Here is a 20,048-nt window from a genome sequence, read left to right as displayed (position 1 = left end):
TTTTTAGATTCCATTTATAAGAAACATCATATGATATTTGTCTTTCTCTGTCTGACTTACTTCACTTAGTATGATAATCTCTAGGTCCATCCATGTTGCTGCAAATGGCATTATTTCATTCTTCTTTATGGCTGAGTAGTATTTCTTTTTTTTTCTTTTTCAAGAAAGCATTCTTTTTAAAAATTAATTAATTAATTTATTTTTGGCTGCACTGGGTCTTCATTGCTGCACGTGGGCTTTCTCTAGTTGTGGCGAGCGGGGGCTGCTCTTCGTTGCGGTGCATGGGCTTCTCATTGCGGTGGCTTCTTTTGTTGCAGAGCACGGGCTCTAGGTGTGCAGGCTTCAGTAGTTGCAGCACATGGGCTCAGTAGTTGTGGCTCGTGGGCTCTAGAGCACAGGCTCAGTAGTTGTGGTGCACAGGCTTAGTTGTTCTGCGGCATATGGGATCTTCCCGGACCAGGGCTCGAACCCATGTCCCCTTCATTGGCAGGCGGATTCTTAACCACTGCGCCACCAGGGAAGTCCCTGAGTAGTATTCCATTGTATATAGGTACGACATCTTCTTTATCCATTCATCTGTCGATGGACATTTAGGTTGTTTCCATGTCTTGGCTGTTGTAAATACAGCTGCTCTGAACATTGGAGTGCATGTATCTTTTGGAATTAGAGTTTCCTCCACAATCCATCATTTTGAAAGACAGACTCACTGATTATTTGAGCTTTGGGATAAAACAAAGCAAGGTTCTTGTAAGGGCCTGTAGCACCAAAGGTGCTGGAGAAGGCGGGGTAGAGAACAGTCTCAGTGCACAAGCCCTTCCTGGCCGTGGTCGTGGCAAGAGGTGACCTGAGAAAACACTGGTAGTGGAAACCATCAACAAGGTGATGGCATGGAGACTTTGCTGGAAGACCAGGCTGGTGAGCCAAGGATGGCGTAAGGCAGCATGTCCCGTGGAACTTTCCGTGAGGATGGAACGTCCTATACCCATGGGCTCCACCATGGCAGCCACTAGCCACACGTGACTGCTGAGTACCTGACCAGTGTGACTGAGGAATTGGATTTTTCATTGTACTTAATTTCAGCTAATTTAAATTAAAACAGCCCCATGTATCTAGAGGCTACAGCACAGATATGGAGCTTTGCCATAAAAAAAAAAATCACTTCTGTGTGCATGACTTGCACGTAAAGACGGTGGCCTTGCGAGGTACAGAGTGTAGTACTATCCTTACAAATGGGGAAATCCAGGCTCAGAGCAATTAAGTAACTTGCCCCAAATCACATAAGCCGCTAAATGGCAGAGCCCTTGCCCATCGAATCCAGGGCTTCTGCCCTCATCGTCTCCTGGTGGCAGACTCCGTTCCTCACGAGATGAGTGAGCATCCTTTAAACTTGATGGCTCTCACGCGTGGCCGTCCCCCCGCATGGGTGACAGCCCCACCCATCTCCACGTGCTTGTTCCGCGTGGTTTCCATGAGTGCGGCCCCTGCACTCTTGTGCTGTTGCTCCGCTGCTGGGATTACAGCCTACACCTGCTCTGTGCACTGTAGTCCCTGATGAGTGACTTCCCCGTCCCCAGGTATGCCCTCCACCAGCCACGGAAAAGCCTGATTCTCTTCTGTTCTGCAAGAGAAGTAGGGCCAGTGGTCAAGACCAGCAAAGCCCAGGGACAGCTTAGTAGAAGCATCAGCTGGTGCATCTTCATGACCCTTGAGTCCATCCGTGATGGCAGCTGTCACCAGTGTTCTTTTGGGGGAGGCGGTGATGAACTAGGTCCCACCTCTCGAGGTCTTGGGGCTTTTCAGAAGTAGGGCTAAGATAGACGGTCACGTGGTGCAGGCATCTCCCAAGCCATTACCACTGCACTCCACGTTTCCTAAGATTCTTTCTGTTGTGATGTCAATAAAAAATACACAAAATTAGTAATAACATCCTGGGGCAAAATGTAATACCATATGATATCATATATCAATAAATTTTCTTCCTTCTCTTTCTAAACCTGTATATGAAAAAGTTAATAAATCTCAGGGGGAGGAAGAACTTTTTTGTAGGAAAAGTGAAAAGCTTGGCAACTGCAAAATGCATTTTTCTGCCCTAACGACACTTGTCAAACGAGCTTGTAGCTCAGAGGGAACGGTCTCAACCGCAAATTCCATTTTACGCAGTGATGGAAGCTCCCCCATGCCCCTACCTGCTGGAGGAGGGGCTGTTGTAGAGTGATGGTGCTCTCTGCGTGCGTGGATGGAGAGAGAGAACGTTTGAAAAGCCAATGGGGCAGCAATTACACATTTAAGTGAGTGGCGTTTCCTTGGCCGCCAGCGCAGTGTATGGGTGTGTGTGGGTGCTCAGTGGGGCTGCCTCTGTCGGGGTGCTGATGGGATTATCTAAGGCAGGCTTTCAAATCTGCACACGATCGGCTGCCTGTCTTCACCAGTTGGAGCAATGGCGTGTAGTTGGGGTAAGATTCCATGGGAGCTTATGACTTTTTTCATAAAGTCATAGATTCATTCATCCAACTCAGGGGTACAGGTTCACATCTTAGACCAGCTAAAGTTATTCAGTCAAAGCAAACCCAGGCCAGTGGGAGCTGGACCAGGCTGACCCAGCGGCACTGGTCAGGCAGGTAGAGTCCTTGTGTGGCCTTTTGACTGCCCAGTTTAACAGTTCATTGGAAACCGTGCCCCTCAGCTGGGACTTCGGAGGTTACTATTTTTGTAGATCATATTTTTTTTTTTAAAGACTTTTTGACATGGACCATATTTAAAGTCTTTATTGAATTTGTTACAATACTGCTTCTGTTTTATGTTTTGGTATTTTTGGCCCCGAGGCATGTGGGGTCTTAGCTCCCCAACCAGGGATCGAACCCACACCCCCTGCATTGGAAGGTGAAGCCTTAACCACTGGACCGCCAGGGAAGTCCCTATTTAGTTCCTATTTTATATTCACTTTAAAGATAAACACCTTACCTTCTAGTACTGAGTGCCATAATTCATGACCTCCTTGGACTCCTCTTGATGCCACTTTTTGGCCTCAGGCTTCTTCCAGATTTCCTAATAGGAACAGGGAGACATCTGACCCCGTACCTCTCCCCCTCTCCTGATGGAGCAGCTGAGTGTCTACTCCTTGGGAAGGGACTGGCTGGAATCTGGGGAAACGCCAGTGTTCAGACTTGCCTGTGTGGGCATACGAAGCTAAGTCATCTGAGATGGTCCCGTAACACCACCACACGTCATGGCTTTTGGAGAAATGTGTTATCCCAGGGAGGAGGCTGTCATCACCTCCAGGTGTGCACTTAATGCAGTGCATATAAACAAGCGCTAACTGAGGTGGGGCTGTCGCGGGAATAGATACGAGTTCCACGTGGGCCTATGCTTGGGTAACCCTGATGGGGAGGGCGGTTCTTCTATAATTATATTTAGTTTGTCTTTTTTATTAAATTGGATTGTGTGTTTAGCATCCAAAACAAAAATCTCAAAATATCTATACTTGCAACATATAAAAATAGCCACTTAAGGATATAGTCAACATATCTACACACACACACACACACACACACACACACACACACACAAGCACACGCACACAAAGATTGTACCAAGGCAGTGTTCCCAGCAGTGATGGACACTCCCAGACCCTCATCAGTGTGCGGTGTTTGGGTAGGGAGATCTCACTGCTAGTCTCCATACGTTGTACATGGAATCAGTCTATTTTCAGGGAATAAAGTTGACATCATCAACTTTACTTTTACATCAACAACTTTATGACATCATCACCACCCTGCTGGTTTTATTACTGAGATGGGGGAGCGTTCCCTTCATCAGCCGTGGTGCTTGGGTCCGTCAGGTGCATAGGCACGCGGCTGTTGAAACGCTGCGCCCCCGTGGGTGGCAGGCGGAATTGAAGACGCCCACAGATTCCTGCCCCCCGTGTAAAGGCCCCAGCTCTTCACTCAAACGCTGATCTAGATGTTGCTGTGGGGGGAATTTGATTTTGCGGGTATAATGATGGTCCTTAACCCGCTGATTTTAAAAAGGAAATGATCCCAGGTGGACCTGACCTAACGAGGTGAGCCTTTAAAAGGAACAGGGCTCTCCTTGGCAAAGGGACTGGAAGCACAGGAGGGTTTCCACCCAAGGGAGAGTCTCCACTGCCGGCTCTGAAGACGGAGGGGCCCCTGGGGGAGAGGGCAGGGGCCTCTAGGAAGTGAGAGCACCCCCGGCTCGTGCCAGCAGGGAACAGGGCGCACACAGCCGGCGATGCTGATTGATCGCAGCCCCGAGGTACCCTGAGCAGAACCTTGCTGGTGCCCTGCAGAGCCGGGGTGCCAGCGGGTGTCGTATAAGCCACTAGGCTTGTGGTGACTCGTGACCCAGCAAAAAAGAAGCGGCGAGTGCACAATGTGTCTACATTTGAGTATGGATATCTGTCCAGAAATACTGAATAAGTTGCGTGAGGAGAGGACAGCTGTGTATGTGAAGGTAGAAATCGTCCTTTAGACCGGATTTTAAATAACGTGTAGTTAGAAACAGAATTTCTGTTTCAGTTCGGCGTCGAGCCCCGTGGCCTTGGAGGAGTCACCAGCGTCCTCGGGTGTCCCCCTCCCCCCGTCACTGCTTCCCAGCCAGGCTGTTGGGCCTCTTGAGCCCTCCCCCGCTTCCCCTCCACGCCTCCCTGTGACCCCCTCCTCCGCGGCCCGCCCCCGAATGCCTGTGACCCAGGGGCTTGTCTCAGCCCCTGTCACCCACAGGCGCCGACTCTTCCCCTGTATCTGCCCGCCTGACCGTCTCCTCTTTCCACCTTCCTCTGTGCGTGGCTGCTGCCCGGACGGCCCTCAGCGCCATCACGCCTGGGCCCACGCATCCCTCCCGCACCACCTCCCGCCCAGGCCATCGCTTCACGGCCTTCGTGTGTTCCTCCCTCGCCCGCCCGCCCGGGGCCGACGGCTCCACAGCGTGACGGGATCAGTGCCGAGGCCCACAGCACTTTAGGGGCCTGCAACGGTGTTTCTGTTTCTCTTAAAATCAGAAGGGACAAAATAACGAACTTGTAAGTTGCCGGAAGTGCTTCGACGTGTAATACTTCTCTTTATGCCAATGCAGTTGTAAAATATAATTTCAAATACTTTTTCACGGAGGAAGAGGCCCGTGGAAGCAAAAGGGCCCACGAAAGTCACAATGCAGTCCTGAGGCCACGCTATTTTGCCGAGTGACGACGTTTGCCCTGAAGGGGGCACGCGTCACCTTGCCCGTGGCCTGGCAAGCAGGGGAGGTACTTTGAGACAGGACCTCAGGGGATGTCTCGCAGCTCTGGGTCCTGGGAAGGGCTGCACATCACTGCTAAGTAGGAACTGGTGCCTCGGCCCTCTTCTGCCCAGATGGGTGAGTCTGAGACAGGATGGCCCTCCCTTGCCTTCAGTTCCTGGCTGACATACCTTGGTGCATGTCTTGTGATGAGCAGAAGCGGCCAGTCCCTCGGGGTCGTGTGAGGGATCCACTGTCTCCTGGCTGGGCACTCCAGTTCCCTTCCCAGCATTGTCCCAACAGGGACTGTGGCAGGTCCTCACCACCCCTGCGTGCCAACCCTTCCCCATCCGCCGACCCGCAGGACATCCACGCTTCCAAAGAGGGCAGGGGCGGGACGGGGGAGGACACCAGTCTGTGCAGCTGAGTCTGGTCTGGAAATCAGGGGGGTGATGTTTTGAAAGCATCTCGTATCCGGGAGCCTGGATAACCCACCTTCCCAAACACTGACTTTATTGCTGGAAACGAGTTTATAAGGCTCTGGCTCACGCAGTGCCTCAGCTGGGAAACCGGTTGGTGAGAAAGACGTGATTCTCTCCAGGGTATTATTAGATCCAGGAGAGAAGCGGTGTTCTCTGAATTTAGACTCCGACACCCTTTGCTGTTAGGACTGAAGCAGGGAAAGGTTATGCTTCTGGTGTCGGTCGCCCTGCAATGGCCACGTTTAGTCTCGTTGGCTCCAGGGTCTTATGTGCCGCTTTGTTGGGGCATCTGAACTTGGCATCTGTGTGGTTCTGAACCGTCCTCTGACACTGGCATATACCCCCTGCAGTTGAAGCTCAGACCTCCCGAGGGGCCACCAGCTTGTCCTGGAGCCTCTCTGAGGCCACCCATTCAGTGTTTGGACAGCTCTGAGTGTTAGTAAGGGCTCTGATGCTTGCAGATCTGTTTCCTGTTTGTATACATTCATCTTGGTTCTGCCTTAGAAGGATCTTAATCAGCATTCCATGACACAGCTCTCTAGCCAAAGAAAAGTTCTTGGAGTCCTCTGTGCTCCTCTGTGGTTCTTTGTCATGGCAGCCCTAGCAAACTAATATGCCGACCACCACCCTTCTCTTTATGCCTGACCAGGGAAGGATGAGATGCTCACCACCCTGGTTTTAATGCGGGTCAAGATCACTTAGGCCAGTCATGGTATCTGAGGCCTGCAGTTGGCCGTCTCCAAGGGTTTAGTGTTTGTTTGTTTTCCAAAAATATTCTTGCTAAGTCACGTTTCTTGCATCCTGTACTAGACGCAGTTAAGTTTTTGAACTTGGTTGTAGGATTTTGCATTTAATCCTATGAAATGTTGCCTGCCTCGGGCCGAGTATGCCACGGTCTGCCCGTCTCTCAGGGGGACTTTGGAAGCCACATGGGCTGTCATCAGGGTTGGCCTGAGAGTTTCCAGCAGCACACCTTCTATTTCCTGGTGAGAATCCTGGTTGTGTGTAGCCAGACGATTGCCTTTCGAGGGACATATGGGACAAAACTAACTGTCCCCAGGTAGGTTTGGGGACACAGTGCCCAGCGTGGCTGTGCCAGCGGTTCAGGCAGGATACCTGGGAGGGGCTGTGAGTCAGAGCTGGCCTTGGTACAGAACCCATGGTGGGAGCCGCAGGACTGGGCTTTGCTGAAGGAGAGCAGGTGGGTTCTGAGGAAATGTCCTTGCTCGGTCGCAACCTCACGTGACACGTGGCCAGGACGATTGGCTTCTCTGTGTCAGTGTTTTACTCTCTATCAGAGAGGTTCCTCCTGGGAATGAGGTGGTGAGGGCATAAAGACCCCAAAATGAAGTGTTGGGGTCCTGCTGCATGATCCCACTGTTGCCTGCCAGGCTGTGGGCAAGTCGGTCCTCCCTGGGGACGTCTCAGGTGAGTATTCGGGACAGAATTAGCCCTTGAGGATGAGCTGCTTTTAGAGAAAGACCTACACCGCCTGCTGTTCGTCTGCCTCAGGAACCTCAGACACTGTATTTTGCGAGTGATCGTCCGCAGTCGTTTGCCCGAGGGCGGTACCGTGGACCTGCCGGTCCTCCCTGTGGCTGCCCTCGGTTGTGCTCAGTCTGCACGGACGGGCCTGCACTCAGCAGTTCTGTGCCTCGGAGGACAGTCAGGGTGAGCCCTGTCGCCCATCAGCTGTCGGGCGTGGTCCCTGAGCAGTGTGACGGGCACACTGAGCACCATCTGTGAACCGCTGCCAGCAAAGGCGCCCAGAACATTCCATGAGAAGAGCCATTCTCCCTAAAGGAGGACAGTGGTTAATACCCATATAATAATTCTGCGTGGCTCGGTCAGCCATAGGGAGGACCACACACTTCTTGACACCTTCCTCTTAGATGATGTTCCTGGAGGGTGTTCGCAGACAGAATTTAAAATTATTGTGTACTAGTTGCAGCATATCCTTGCTGGTCCTGGGACGTCAGGTGAGTTTTAAATCCCTGACCCTGTCCCCTCCTCTGCAGTATGAAGTCAGTAGTACCCCTTCTGCCCACATGGTGATTACTGTAAAGAGTAAGGGGATAATTGTGGATGTGCTCTGTGAAGTAAAAAGCCGTATTCAGGGCTTCCCTGGTGGCGCAGTGGTTCGGAGTCCACCTGCCGATGCAGGGGACACGGGTTTGTGCCCCGGTCTGGGAAGATCCCACGTGCCACGGAGTGGCTGGGCCCGTGAGCCATGGCCGCTGAGCCTACACGTCCGGAGCCTGTGCTCCGTAACGGGAGAGGCCACAGCGGTGAGAGGCCTGCGTACTGCAAAAAAAAAAAAAAAAAAAAAAAAAAAGCTGTATTCAAACAGAACGTGCACGGATATGTTTCTCTCTTACAGGTGAAGTAGCCTTTACTTCTGTTTACTGTGAACATGACTCCTGTGCTTCAGAATGGGGGGATGTGTTTGCTTTTGATCTCAGCTGCCAGATTCATTACTTGTAACAGTTTGACCTTTTCCTTCTTTACCTTGACATTTCTAAATTGCAGAGTCTGGGGTTGAGGCACCAGGCTGATGGGCAGCCTTGGGAGTGACTGGTGGCCTCTGTGGGCCATGGAGATGCTGGGATCGGTGGGGACTGTGGAACTGGAAGCCGGAGGAGGGGTGGCTTTCCCACACACCCGGCCTGGAGACGGAAGCCTGTGCTTCCAGAATGGTTGGACCCCTGCCCCACCCTTCTGTGAGCTCACTGACCCCTGTGTGTTTCTGATGCAGATTTACGTCCACCTGAAGGAAGGCGGGGGCCCTGATGGGCTGGACGCGCTGAAGAATAAGCCGCAACTGCACAGCATGGTGGCCAGGAGCCTGTGCCGGACCGCGGCCGGGAAGAACTACATCATCTTCACGGGGCCCAGCATCACCAGCCTGACCCTGTTTGAGGAGTTTGAAAAGCAAGGTTTGGCAAGTGGGGAGCGAGTATGAGCGCAGTCCCCCACCCCCGAGAAGTGGTGGGCAAGGCTGGGGATGCAGGCGTGTGGTGGGCAGCACCACAGGATGCCGGGCGGAGAGGCCCTCCCCCGGGGGTACAGGTCATGCCAGCCTGCCGGCGGCCTGCACCCTGCTGGGCACTGGAGGTCTGGGGGGAGACTAGGCTCATGGCCTGGGGGACAGGTCAGTTCAGGTCTTCTGGGCACATCTCTTTGTGTCCTTTGTGGTAAGGCCATGGTCATCTGAGGAGTCTTCCTAGTGTTTTAGTCCATTCGGGCTGCTATAACAAAATACCACAGAGTGGGTGGTTTATAGACCACCCTATACATCCTTTTTATAGTTCCTATAAATAGGAATTCACTGCTTACAGTTCTGGAGGCTGGATGTCCAAGATCGGGGTGCCAGTGTGGTCGGGTGAGGGCCCTCTTCCAGGTTGCAGACTTCTCCCTGTGTCTTCACATGGTGGAAAGGACTAGGGAGCTCTGTAGGGCCTCTTTTATAAGGGCACGAATCCCATTCATGAGGGCTTCACTCTCATGACCCAAGCACCTCCCAAAGGCCCACCTCCAAATACCATCACTTCAGGCATTAGGTTTTCAACGTAGGAATTTGGGGTGTGGGGGACACAAATGTTAAATCTGCAGTACCAAGGAACAGCTCCTACTAAGACTCTTAGGAAGTCTGAACTGCCCACCCTGGTCTGTAATGTGGCCCCTTCCATCTGGGCAGAGAATTGTGTGCATTAATACAGGCAGCAGTACAATGGGCCTCAGAAAGGTGTTAGTTGCCCTCAGTGCTAAGGTGCCTGGTTCGTTTGTTGCAAAGACTGGGCAAGCCTTCCAGGGCTCTGGCAGAAATGGGGCTATAGCGACAGACCTGGGCCGAGTCAGGAAGCCCCATGGCAGGTTGTATCTGCCTTCACTTCATCCTACATCTGGGATTTATATCCAGTCCACTCAGGAGAAATGCAGAAAGCCCCCACTCAGCTACCCCAGATGCTGGAATTGCAGACCTGTTGCTTAGCAACAGATCTGATGTCTGGCCTTAAAACCAAACCTCCTCTGGACTTCCCTGCTGGTCCAGTGGTAAAGAATCCGCCTTCCAGTGCAGGGAATGTGGGTTCAGTCCCTGGTCGGGGAACTAAGATCCCACCTGCTGCAGGGCAGCTAAGCCCGTGCACAACTGCTGAGCCCACACACCTCAACTAGAGAGCCTGCGTGCAACTAGAGAGAAGCCTGCGTGCCACAACTAAGATCTGACGCAGCCAAAAAAAAAAAAAAGCAAACCCTCTCAAGTAATGGAGAGCCCACAGCTTCCGGCCTACGGCCTCAGCCTGGACCCTGTGCCTTGCCGGCCTGGGCTGCATCTTACTCATCTGTAAGGCTGGTCCCAACGGGGCTCAGGGCTTAATTGTTGAGACAATTCTGTGTGGCGAGGTCAGACTATGTGAAGAGGGGCCGTGGAGTCAAGTTGGAGAAAACTGGCGCTGACACATGTTAACCTAGCACAATGGGTGCCCGTGTCAGAGCGTGGGGTGAGAGCCAGGGCTGCCGTGCCTGCTGGCCCGCTCGTGCCACGTGCATGGCCCCCGGCGTTCCCAGAACTGCCCCCCACAGCATCCGTGTGCCCTGCAGGCCCGCTCCCTGCCCCACACCGTGGGTGTCCCTGTCTCCTGGACCTAGAGCCGCATGACGTAGTCAGGACCCGCTTGTAGCATGTGGGCTGGTGGGGTGCTGAGTGAGGACGCCAGAGGCTTCCCTGAGCTGGGCTGCTGGCCTGGGCCCTCCCTGCCTGGGGAATTGGCGGAGGATGGAGGAGAATCTTCCAGTGGGAAGAAAATAATTAGACATGGAATTTGAAGTTTTCCGAGAGCAGACAAAGATTTCTTCGCCTGTTTGTTAGAAACGTCTGAGGCTGTGAGCCCTCCCACACGACCTCCTGGGCTTCCCCTGTGATGCCTGCATCGCTCACGGATGGCTGCCCCCCACCCGCAGGGACTCTGACCACCTCGTCTGGCCTGGTGCCCTCAGGGGCGTCTAACCGGCAGGGCGGCCGGGGTTGAAGACAGGAGTCCCAGCTGAGAGTCTGGCTGTCCCTCCTGGGCGCACAGAGACTGCTCTGTAAAATAACAGCCAGGAACGATATTCACGCAAGAATGGCTGTTTTCATAAATAAACTTGTGTGCTGCTGGATTCTCTTCTTCCCCTGTTAGGAAAATGCAGCTGCTCTTTGGGTGGTTGGGTTCACTGAGCCCGATGGGCGATTTAAAACATTATCCTCTTGCATCTAATCCTCTTCCCTGTTTTTTTTTTGTGTGTGTGTGTGTGTGTGTGTGTGTGTTACACGGGCCTCTCACTGTTGTGGCCTCTCCCGCTGCGGAGCACAGGCTCAGCGGCCATGGCTCACAGGCCCAGCCGCTCCGCGGCATGTGGGATCTTCCCGGACCGGGGCACGAACCCATGTCCCCTGCATCGGCAGGCGGACTCCCAATCACCGCGCCACCAGGGAAGCCCCTCTTCCCTGTTTTGAAGACAGGTTCTTCTTAAATCTCAAGGCCAGCGGAGTCTGGGTAGTTGGATCTGTAGAGGTGGGAGCCGCAGGGAGCCCTCTTCTTTCTGGCAGCAAGACTGGCCTGACACCCCCCGCCCCGCGGGTGTTATTCCTCACCCACTGCTGCTCCAGGGGCAGCAAGGAGGACAGGAAGTCATCAGCTGTCCTTCCAGCATTTGGGGGGATGCAATGGTGAGGAGAGCATGGGCCTGGAACATGTGCCCATAGTGTCAGTGAGCCCGGAGGGGCGGACTGCTCCTGGGTCTTCAGTCAAAGTGCCCCTTCACGTCCCCCCGGCCCGGGTGTGGGGAGGGGCGGGCTTCCCCACAGCTTCCTGGGCAGGGGGAGATCCGGGGACCACAAGCAGGGAGGGCTGGGAAAGACCTTGAGTCCCGGCAGAATTTAGAGAAGCCTCCGTGTTCCTGCTGGTCTCTGCCTGCAGGGCCTTCTGCCCCGTGGAATGTGCTGGGGGTCGAGGCCCCTCAGGAAGCTCCACCCCCCAGGGCCCTGCGCCTACAGCACAGGCAGGACCCCGTGTAGCGCGTGTCCTGTGAGGACTCCCTGCCTCCTCTGCCTTTCACTTGGCTGCACGCGGCCGGGGCTGCCCGGGTGCCTGGCGAGTCTTGCTGAGGGGGCAGGGTGACTATCTGGGTCAGGCTTAGACGGCAGACAGACCTGTGCTCATGATGCCCATCTCTGCCCGCCCAGCCGGGAGCCAGCAGTTCCGGTGCATCGCATGTGCTCAGAAGTTTCTAGAAGCAGGTGGGAGGTTGGGTCCTCGGGCTCAGCCCTGTGCTGGCAGGTAGCCAGCCCTCTGGCCACGAGAGCTGCTGTTGTTACTGCTGACGCCCTGCTTGCGTTAGCTCTTCCCTGCGATCTTAGTACGTCTGGAAGTTGGAGGCGGCGGCACGTCTGGGATGAAAGCCCCCGGACTTCACCACCACTTCTAGGGGGGCCCCCTGAGGGCCGAGCCCGGGGGGTCGGGGGGAGCCGCCCTGAGGCCGTGCGGTCCGTGTCCCCACAGGGATCTACTGCTGCGGGCTGCTCAGCCCCAGGAAGAGTGACTGCACCGGCCTGCCGCCCTCCATGCTGAGCAGCCCGGCCTTGCCGCCCGCCCGGGGCCAGCACAGCATCCGGATGAAGGGGAGCATGTCCCTGATCTGCTGGTACAACAAGGGCCACTTCCGCTTCCTGACCAACGCCTACTCGCCCATGCAGCAAGGTGGGCACGCGGCGGGCACCGGGGCAGGGGTGTGGGTGAGCTCTGGCGTCGGGTGGCCCCTGCCCCTCTTCGACTCTGGGCCGCAGGGTGACGGCTGCTGCCCTTCGCGGGGCGGCAAGCGCTTCCTGGGCCCGCGGGCTGTCCGCTGCCTGGGACTTGCCAGCCGTCAACAGAAGCTGTGAGGCTGGCATTTGCAGGTCCCCCAGGTCGTACGCGGTGTGATTAATAGGCTCCGTTTGAACGGTATTTAAATGATCATCATCTAGGATTCTGTGAAAAATCTGTTCTGATGGGGCGGGGGGGAAACGTCAACCATTCTTATCTTTGAAATGTCTTCCTTAGAAGTTAAATCGCTAGCGTTGGGTTTTTGGGGGGTTCGGTTTCTATCGTCATTGATTTTCCTTGGGATTTAAAATCCATTGCTAACAAGGGGATTCATTTAGCAAGGAGCCTATATTTAAGGTAACCTACAGCTCAAACACGATTAAACAACAGAAAAGGAAATTGCAGTGACAAAGGGACCCTTTACAAAAATATTTATCGTTGCGTAGTGTCTTTGAAAAGTCCCCTGTGTTCCTTTACATTAAGACATCTTTCCTCTTCTCTATTAAAGGAACACTGCCAAGGAGCTCAGGGGTGTGCGATGTGTGTGTGTGTGTGCGTGTGCGTGGTATGTGTGTATGTATGTGGTATGTGGGTGTGTATTTAGTGCCTCTTGTTCATTTATTCCCATCCTTCACCCCACGCACACACCTAAGTTTGTTACATTTCATTGGAGATTGCAGTCAAGGGCCTCAAGCACGTGGGTGTCGTTACCCCACTTATGTGCAGGCGGTGGAGAAAGCCACCTCCCCCTCTAGTGCTATGTCAAGGGCACTTAGAGAAGAGGTTTGGAATTGACCTTGTCAGCTGAAGGCCAGTTTGAATTGGACTTCGGCTCTCTTGCGGTTGGGGCCTCGGGGCCAGAGTGTCCCTAGGAACAGGCGTGGGTGTAGGGCATAGGAGCTGCTTCCCAGCAAGTTACATTAAGTGATAGCCTCTGAAACGATGTCCCGAAACAAGGACTTCACACTTGTCTGAGCTGGGTGAAATGAGGTAGCAGAGAAAAGACCGCATCTGGGGAGGTTAGGGAGAAGGCGGCAATAGGATTGAAGATGACACACCTGAGAACCCCGATATCAAGGACTGGGACCCTTAAACCAGGCACCAAGGGAAGGAGGCAGGAGGCTGTTGAGGCAAGATGAGAAAATTGGGAGGGGTGATTTTTAAATACGCCGAAACTAGTATTTGTGTTCAATTCCGTGATAGTTTTCTAAAGTACGTACTCTGTTATACATCATGCAGTCCCCAATCTTAGTCGCCCTTGAAAATCCCATGGAGTGTGTCCACAGCCTGGCCACAGACTGACATCCACTGCCAGGCCCCTGGGCACCCCCAGGGCCTGTGGACACTGGGAGCCCGGCGGGTGAGAGGAGACCCTGGGTGCAGCCCAGGGGGCTAGCAGAGCGGAGACCGTGTGGCCGGCACGCTCCCCACTGGGAATCCTTCTTCTGGTCCACATCCTAGGGCCTCGTTTCTTAATGAAGGGAGGTAGTTTTCCTTTCAGTGTACTTCAAAGACATGATTTTTAAAAAGCACCTTGTGGGCTTCCCTGGTGACGCAGTGGTTGGGAGTCCGCCTGCTGATGCAGGGGACGTGGGTTTGTGCCCTGGTCCGGGAGGATCCCGCATGCCGCGGAGCAGCTGGGCCCGTGAGCCATGGCCGCTAAGCCTGCGCATCCGGAGCCTGTGCTCCGCAACGGGAGAGGCCACAGCAGTGAGAGGCCCGCGTACCACAAAAAAAAAAAAAAAAAAAAAAAAAAAAGCACCTCGTATTCCATCCTTAGATGTATCATAATTTCTTTATCTTGGCCCCTATGAATGATCCTTTTTTCATAATATGAAGAATGATGTAGTGAAGATCTTCATATATAAATCTTCAGGTACATCTTTGATCACTTCCTCAAGATAAATCTAAAAGTTGAACAGCTGGGCCAAAGGGTCGGAACTTTTTTTTTTTTTGCAGTACGTGGGCCTCTCACTGTTGTGGCTTCTCCTGTTGTGGAGCACAGGCTCCGGATGCACAGGCTTAGCGGCCATGACTCACGGGCCCAGCCGCTCCATGGCATGTGGGATTTTCCCGGACCAGGGCGCGAACCCGTGTCCCCTGCATCAGCAAGCGGACTCTCAACCGCTGCGCCACCAGGGAAACCCAGGGTTGGAACATTTTAAAGGCTCTTGATGCTGTGTTGCCAAAAGGCTGTACTTATTGCCGTTGCCGAGGGTTACAAGGGGACCAAGATTCCTCCTGCTTTATCAACACTTATTTTTTTTCTTTTCTAAATTTGTCAATATGATGGCTGAAAATGCTACAAAATTTTAAATATAAATTGCCGTGACTGTTGGTGGGGTTGAACATCTTTTCCTGTGTTTTTAGCTAATTTTCAATGATTTCTTCATGTTCTTGTCAATTTTTCATTTGAAGTATTTATCTTACGAAATTGAAAGCAGATTTTATACCTATAGCAGATATTTTTCTTCGTTTGTTTTCCTTTTTCCTTTATTTATGGCCAGTAATTTTAACATAAAAAGGGTTTTTCATTTCCGCATAGGCACAGCTGTTGATCATGTTATTTGCTCTCATGCTTAAAAGCCCCTGCTCTGTCCCAAGGCCAGGTAAGTATAGTTCACTTGGTTGTTTTATAGGGTGATTTTGTGCTCTTTGCAGTCATCCACTTGGAATTTATTTTGGTCATGGCACCAGTTGGGCTGCTACTATCTTTTTTTTCGTTAAGTGGCAAAGATTGGTTGACCAAGCAGCCCCACCTCTGTACCTGAACCATTTATCAAATAATTATTTTTTCCCTACTTATTTTAAATGTCACCCAGATGACAGTCTCCTATATTCTAAAGACTGCTTCTCAGCTTTATACTGTCTTCTACTGTGACCATATTTGCTCTTCTAGAAGATGAGCAGAATTTCGAATTTTGGAAAACATGTAACTAGTTATGAACATTTGAGGGATTGATTTATTATTCTTTACTCCAGGTTCTAAGGGGAAACGAGCCCCCTTTCAGAGACGGTGAGCATATGCAGGCTTTTTAAGTTACATGCTGTCATTCATCCAGGGACACCCCCATCGAGAACCACATCCTTTTGCGTTTCTTCTAGAATCCATTTTGAGTCTCTACCATCTCGTTGCCATCTCCGTCTTTGCCCATTAGGGTTCAGATTCCATGAGGCTAATGTGAGTGTGGAATGTCTGCATGGGTCTGTGAGTCAGGTCTTGACTCATTCATTCAGACTTACAGAAGGATGGGAAGAAGGTCCGCCCAGCCAGAAAAAGCCCGGGGAAGGCAGAAGACAGAACTCCCTGGAACATGAAGACACGTGGTTCTCTCATAGGCCCACGTGGACCTACGGTGTCACAGAGGCAGACACGTGGAATAAAGCTGTGTGCAGAGGGTCCCCCACACGACTGTAAATGTACAGGGTGCACCCAGGGGAACACGGCATTCCTGGTTATGATGCCAGTGGACACAATAAATGTCACATCACCTCTCGTCAATATTTCCAATGTCTAAAGCTTTTCAGTCCTCAGAAAAGGATACTATAGGACAGCAGTCTTACCCTTTCCAGCTCGAATAGTATCCAAAATCCAAAATGTCAGAAGAGAGGAGCGTGGACTGGTTTATGAACCTGGGGAAAAGCTCAAAGAGACTGACGCACGCCTGGATTTTGAAACCACTCTCCTGAGATTTCCAGCTGCGATCCTCATGTTGAGTTAAAACATTCGAAGGGATGGGAGGGAAATGGAGAAGGAAAGCAGGCCTGGCACGGCTGGATGTGCTGGGACAGCGGCGGCCCTGGCTGTGCAGAAGGCAGCAGCCAGAGCTGCAGGCGGGGAGCCCCAGGGGCATGGTGCTGGCCGAGGCCCTCGGACAGTGGGCCTGACCCGCTGGGAGCCCTGGTGACTCAGAGTGAATTGTCCTCCACCTCTGGGAAAAGAACGGAGGGGATTTTATTTCCTTATGGGATGGTCTGATCTGCTCATACCCATGTGGACTCCAGGGAGCCCTAAAGGGGCCTCCTTAGTCCCAGAGGAGGCTGTAGTCGAAAGTCGGGCAAATTAAAATGGAGCTGGAGGTGGGAAACCTCCCAAGGCCATGTGCCTGGGCCGGGGTGTGAAACTGGGGTGTTTGCCCACTTGGACTTGAGGTCGGGCGGGGTGGTGAGCAAAGGCACCAGCACAGGTCCCCTCAGGAAGGGTGCTGCAGAGACACAGCCCTCCTTGAAGGCAGGAGCCCAGCCGTGAAGGGTGCACATGCGGCTGCCTCACCTGACCATAGAACATCTCTCTGAGTGGGAAAAGGATCCCTAAGCAACCAAGGCCCAGGACCCTCTGGCCAGGAGCCCAGCCTTGGAGGATTCACGTGCCTCTGCATCACCCAACCATAGAAAGTCTCTCTGAGTGGGGAAAGGATCCCTAAGCAACCAGGGTCCAGGACCCTCTGGCTGGGCACGGAGGTCCTTTGAGCTTTGGAGGCTTTAGGAAGTGTTGCCCGGGTCCTGCCCGGGGCTTCCTCAGACCACAACTCTTGAGGCGGGGCCTAGCTTCTCAGTCTCTCACGAGATGTCCAGGTGCTTCTTCAGTGCAAAAATTCAGTATTGGAGGAGCGGGGTGGGAGACAAAAAAGATCCCAGCTCAGGGCTCAGTCTCAGCAGATGGACCTGTGTGACCATTTTTACTTCAGTTACGCCCATTTAAGTAGTGCTGAAAACCCACAGCCCTTTGAATGGCACTGTTCTCCTAATCATGCCGTTCTGCGTGCAGCGGGGATGGGGGCGGGCTGCGCAGAGGAAGCACTCTGTAATCCCAACCTCACTCACACGAGTGTCCTTCCCGCCCCCGCGTCACCTCCGTGGGCACAGTGGACGTCCCCCCGGGCGGGCAGGGCAGGTCTTGGAAAACAGGTTGTTGGACAGCAGGCTGAAGAGGACTGATGACCTCTTTTTGCTTCTCATGCCCGGTCAGTGGGCCGTTTGAGTCTTGCCGTGATGTTGGCAAGTGGCCCTGGGACACGGTTCCATGTGTATTTGGTAGGAAGAGGCGTTTGAAGGCGTGTGAGAGAGGGAGTGCCAGGGGCAGCTGGGTGTGAAGCGCTCTGTGCACGGCGCGAGGCGTCAAAGAGCCTGGGGTCGGGGCAGCTCCTGCCTCTCCTGAGCCTCTAGTCCCACCCTCTGCCTTGATGGGGGCGGCGGGGCAGGCAGAAGGGACCCCCGGCTCCCTGACCTTGGTGGCCACCTCCTCCCACCCCTGCTCAGACCCTGGCGGGAGGGCTTGAAGCCCGGGGGAGAGAGGGAGGGAGGGAGAAGGTGGGTCCTGAGCTTCCCTTCTGCTCTCAAGGCCCCATCGGGTGCAGCGGGCCCTGCCGTGGACCGTGCCATGGCCCGTGCCATGGCCTGGTGTCCTGCACTCCCCTGAAGCTGCGGTGGTGGTGTTGGTGGTGGTTCCCCTCCATCTCCTCCCCTGCCGTGGCCCTGCCGTGGCCCGGTGTCCCGCACTCCCCTGAAGCTGCAGTGGTGGTGTTGGTGGTGGTTTCCCTCCACCTCCTCCCCTGCCATCTGTTTGACAAGCAGGCAGTGGGGAGGGGGCACATTTTGCACGGGGGTCTGTGGGGTGCGGCTCAGAGGGGATGTCCCGTCTGTTCCCCGCAGGAGTGATCATCAAGAGGAGAAGTGGGGAGATCCCCTGCCCCCTGGCCGTGGAGGCCTTCGCCGCCCACCTCAGCTACATCTGCAAATACGATGACAAGTACAGCAAGTAAGTGAGCCGGCGCCCCGGCACGGGAGGCTTCGCCGCCGAGAACAGAGGGGCTGCTGGGAGGTCAGTGTCCCCAGGTTCAGAGCTGACAACGGGAGAGCCCGAGAGAGAAAATCCCGAGCCCATGGCCCAGCCCACCCAGCCCCCCACCTCCTGCACCGCTGCCCTCTCTGTCCCCTCCCCACCGGCTCAGCCGCTGGCCTGCACCCCACACCCTCTGGTCCCCGGGCGCCGTCGGGCCGGGCCGCGTGTTTTCCGGCCCTGGTTACGGAGCACTTTCGCGTGCGGGCGCAGGCTCAGGTGTGGGGTCGTCGTCAAGTGCCCGCGCGGTGTGCATGTACGTGCCCCCCTGCTGCCTCGGGGCGAGCTCCTGTGTCCACAACAGGAGGGAAGGAGTGATTGCCCTTGAACCTCGGTCTGCCTGTGAAGTTACTGCGCCTGAGCCTCACAGCCTGAAACAGGGTTGCACTAACCCCAAAGGCGGTGGGCATTTTCTCAGCCCTCCTTGAGGGCCACGGACGTCCCTCTGGGCTGCTTGTGGGCGGGGAGGGCAGCACGTGGACCTGGGTCTCCTGGAAAAGCCCAGGTGTGAGAGGGAGCCCCGCTGCCCAGGGAGTCACTGGATGGTCTCCGCAGAGCTTGCAGCGTGCCTGGCGCCTCGTGGGCCTGCTCGGTGGCTCCAGGGGAATCGGCACGATTGAGCGAATGGACATCCGCGGCCGCCCTGGCTGGGCATCTGGGTGGTGCCAAGGTTCCTGGCCCCCAGGGTGCAGAGACACACGTGCAGACGGAGGGCGTGGCGCAGGGATGGGTCCTGAGCTGGCGGTCCGGGGGGAGCGCTGTCCTCCGCCTCGCGGCAGAGGAGGCCTCCATCTGAGGGGAGGCGGGCGTGGTGAAGAGACACGCACAGAGCTGCGGGCGGACGCGGTGCGAGATGGCTCGGGCTGTGCCGCAGTTGCGCAGGGCCCTCGGCGAGCAGGGGAGCCCCTCGGCCTGGTTCCCACCAGAGCTCCGGGCTGCACCGCAGAGGCCCGGCTCCTGGTCTCGGTGTCCCCTGTGGTGACCCGCCTCCTCCCACCTGATCTTTGATAGGGGTTGTTTGCACGTTCAAGTACGGTTCACATGACCGAGCCTCAGAGAGAGGCTGCCCCTCCCCACAGCCGGCTTCCCACCGCCGCATCCCCTGCAGCATCTCGCTGACCCCTATGAGGCCTTTTGGGGGTGTGTCTCCTGCACCGGGTCCCCGGGCACCCTCTGAGTCAGGCTTTCTTGCCGTTCTGTCCTCTTAGGTATTTCATTTCTCATAAACCAAACAAGACCTGGCAACAGGTGTTCTGGTTTGCCATCAGCATTGCCATCAATAACGCCTACATCCTGTACAAGATGTCGGAGGCCTACCACGTGAAGAGGTACAGCCGGGCCCAGTTCGGGGAGAGACTCGTGCGAGAGCTGCTGGGCCTGGAGGACACCTCTCCGAGCCTCTGATGCCGGGGGCGCGGCCCAGGTTAGGTAAGAACCAGGTCCAGGGAGGGGAGGGGGAGCCTGACGTCCGACCCGCCGGCCAGAGACCCGGAGACGCCCTGCGTGGGGCTGCGGCCCGGGAGGGGTGCTCAGGGCCTCTGGAGGGACCAGGACGGACCTGGTCAGAGGATGGCGCCATCCCGCTTTCCACGCAAAGAAGAGCACGGCCTCCCTCCGGAGAGCAGCCACCGCCTCGGAGCGAGCACC

At 54.7% G+C, this 20,048-nt stretch overlaps 1 protein-coding gene across 1 annotated transcript in view; it reads left to right on the top strand.

The window, feature by feature from the left end:
• PGBD5 (piggyBac transposable element derived 5) overlaps window positions 1-19,805 on the top strand; it is an 87,311-nt gene extending 67,506 nt beyond the window's left edge. Inside the window, exons 4-7 of the mRNA XM_060089831.1 lie at window positions 8,473-8,653; window positions 12,260-12,457; window positions 18,215-18,320; window positions 19,610-19,805. Coding sequence (XP_059945814.1) covers window positions 8,473-8,653; window positions 12,260-12,457; window positions 18,215-18,320; window positions 19,610-19,805 — 681 coding nt within the window. The remainder of the gene's footprint in view (window positions 1-8,472; window positions 8,654-12,259; window positions 12,458-18,214; window positions 18,321-19,609) is intronic.
• Window positions 19,806-20,048: the final 243 nt, after the last annotated feature.

This window comes from Mesoplodon densirostris, chromosome 1, assembly GCF_025265405.1.
Source record: "Mesoplodon densirostris isolate mMesDen1 chromosome 1, mMesDen1 primary haplotype, whole genome shotgun sequence".
Classification (NCBI taxonomy): Eukaryota; Metazoa; Chordata; class Mammalia; order Artiodactyla; family Ziphiidae; genus Mesoplodon; species Mesoplodon densirostris.
The sequence above is the reverse complement of the archived record's forward strand: the minus strand, read 5'-3'. Positions and strand labels throughout refer to the sequence as shown.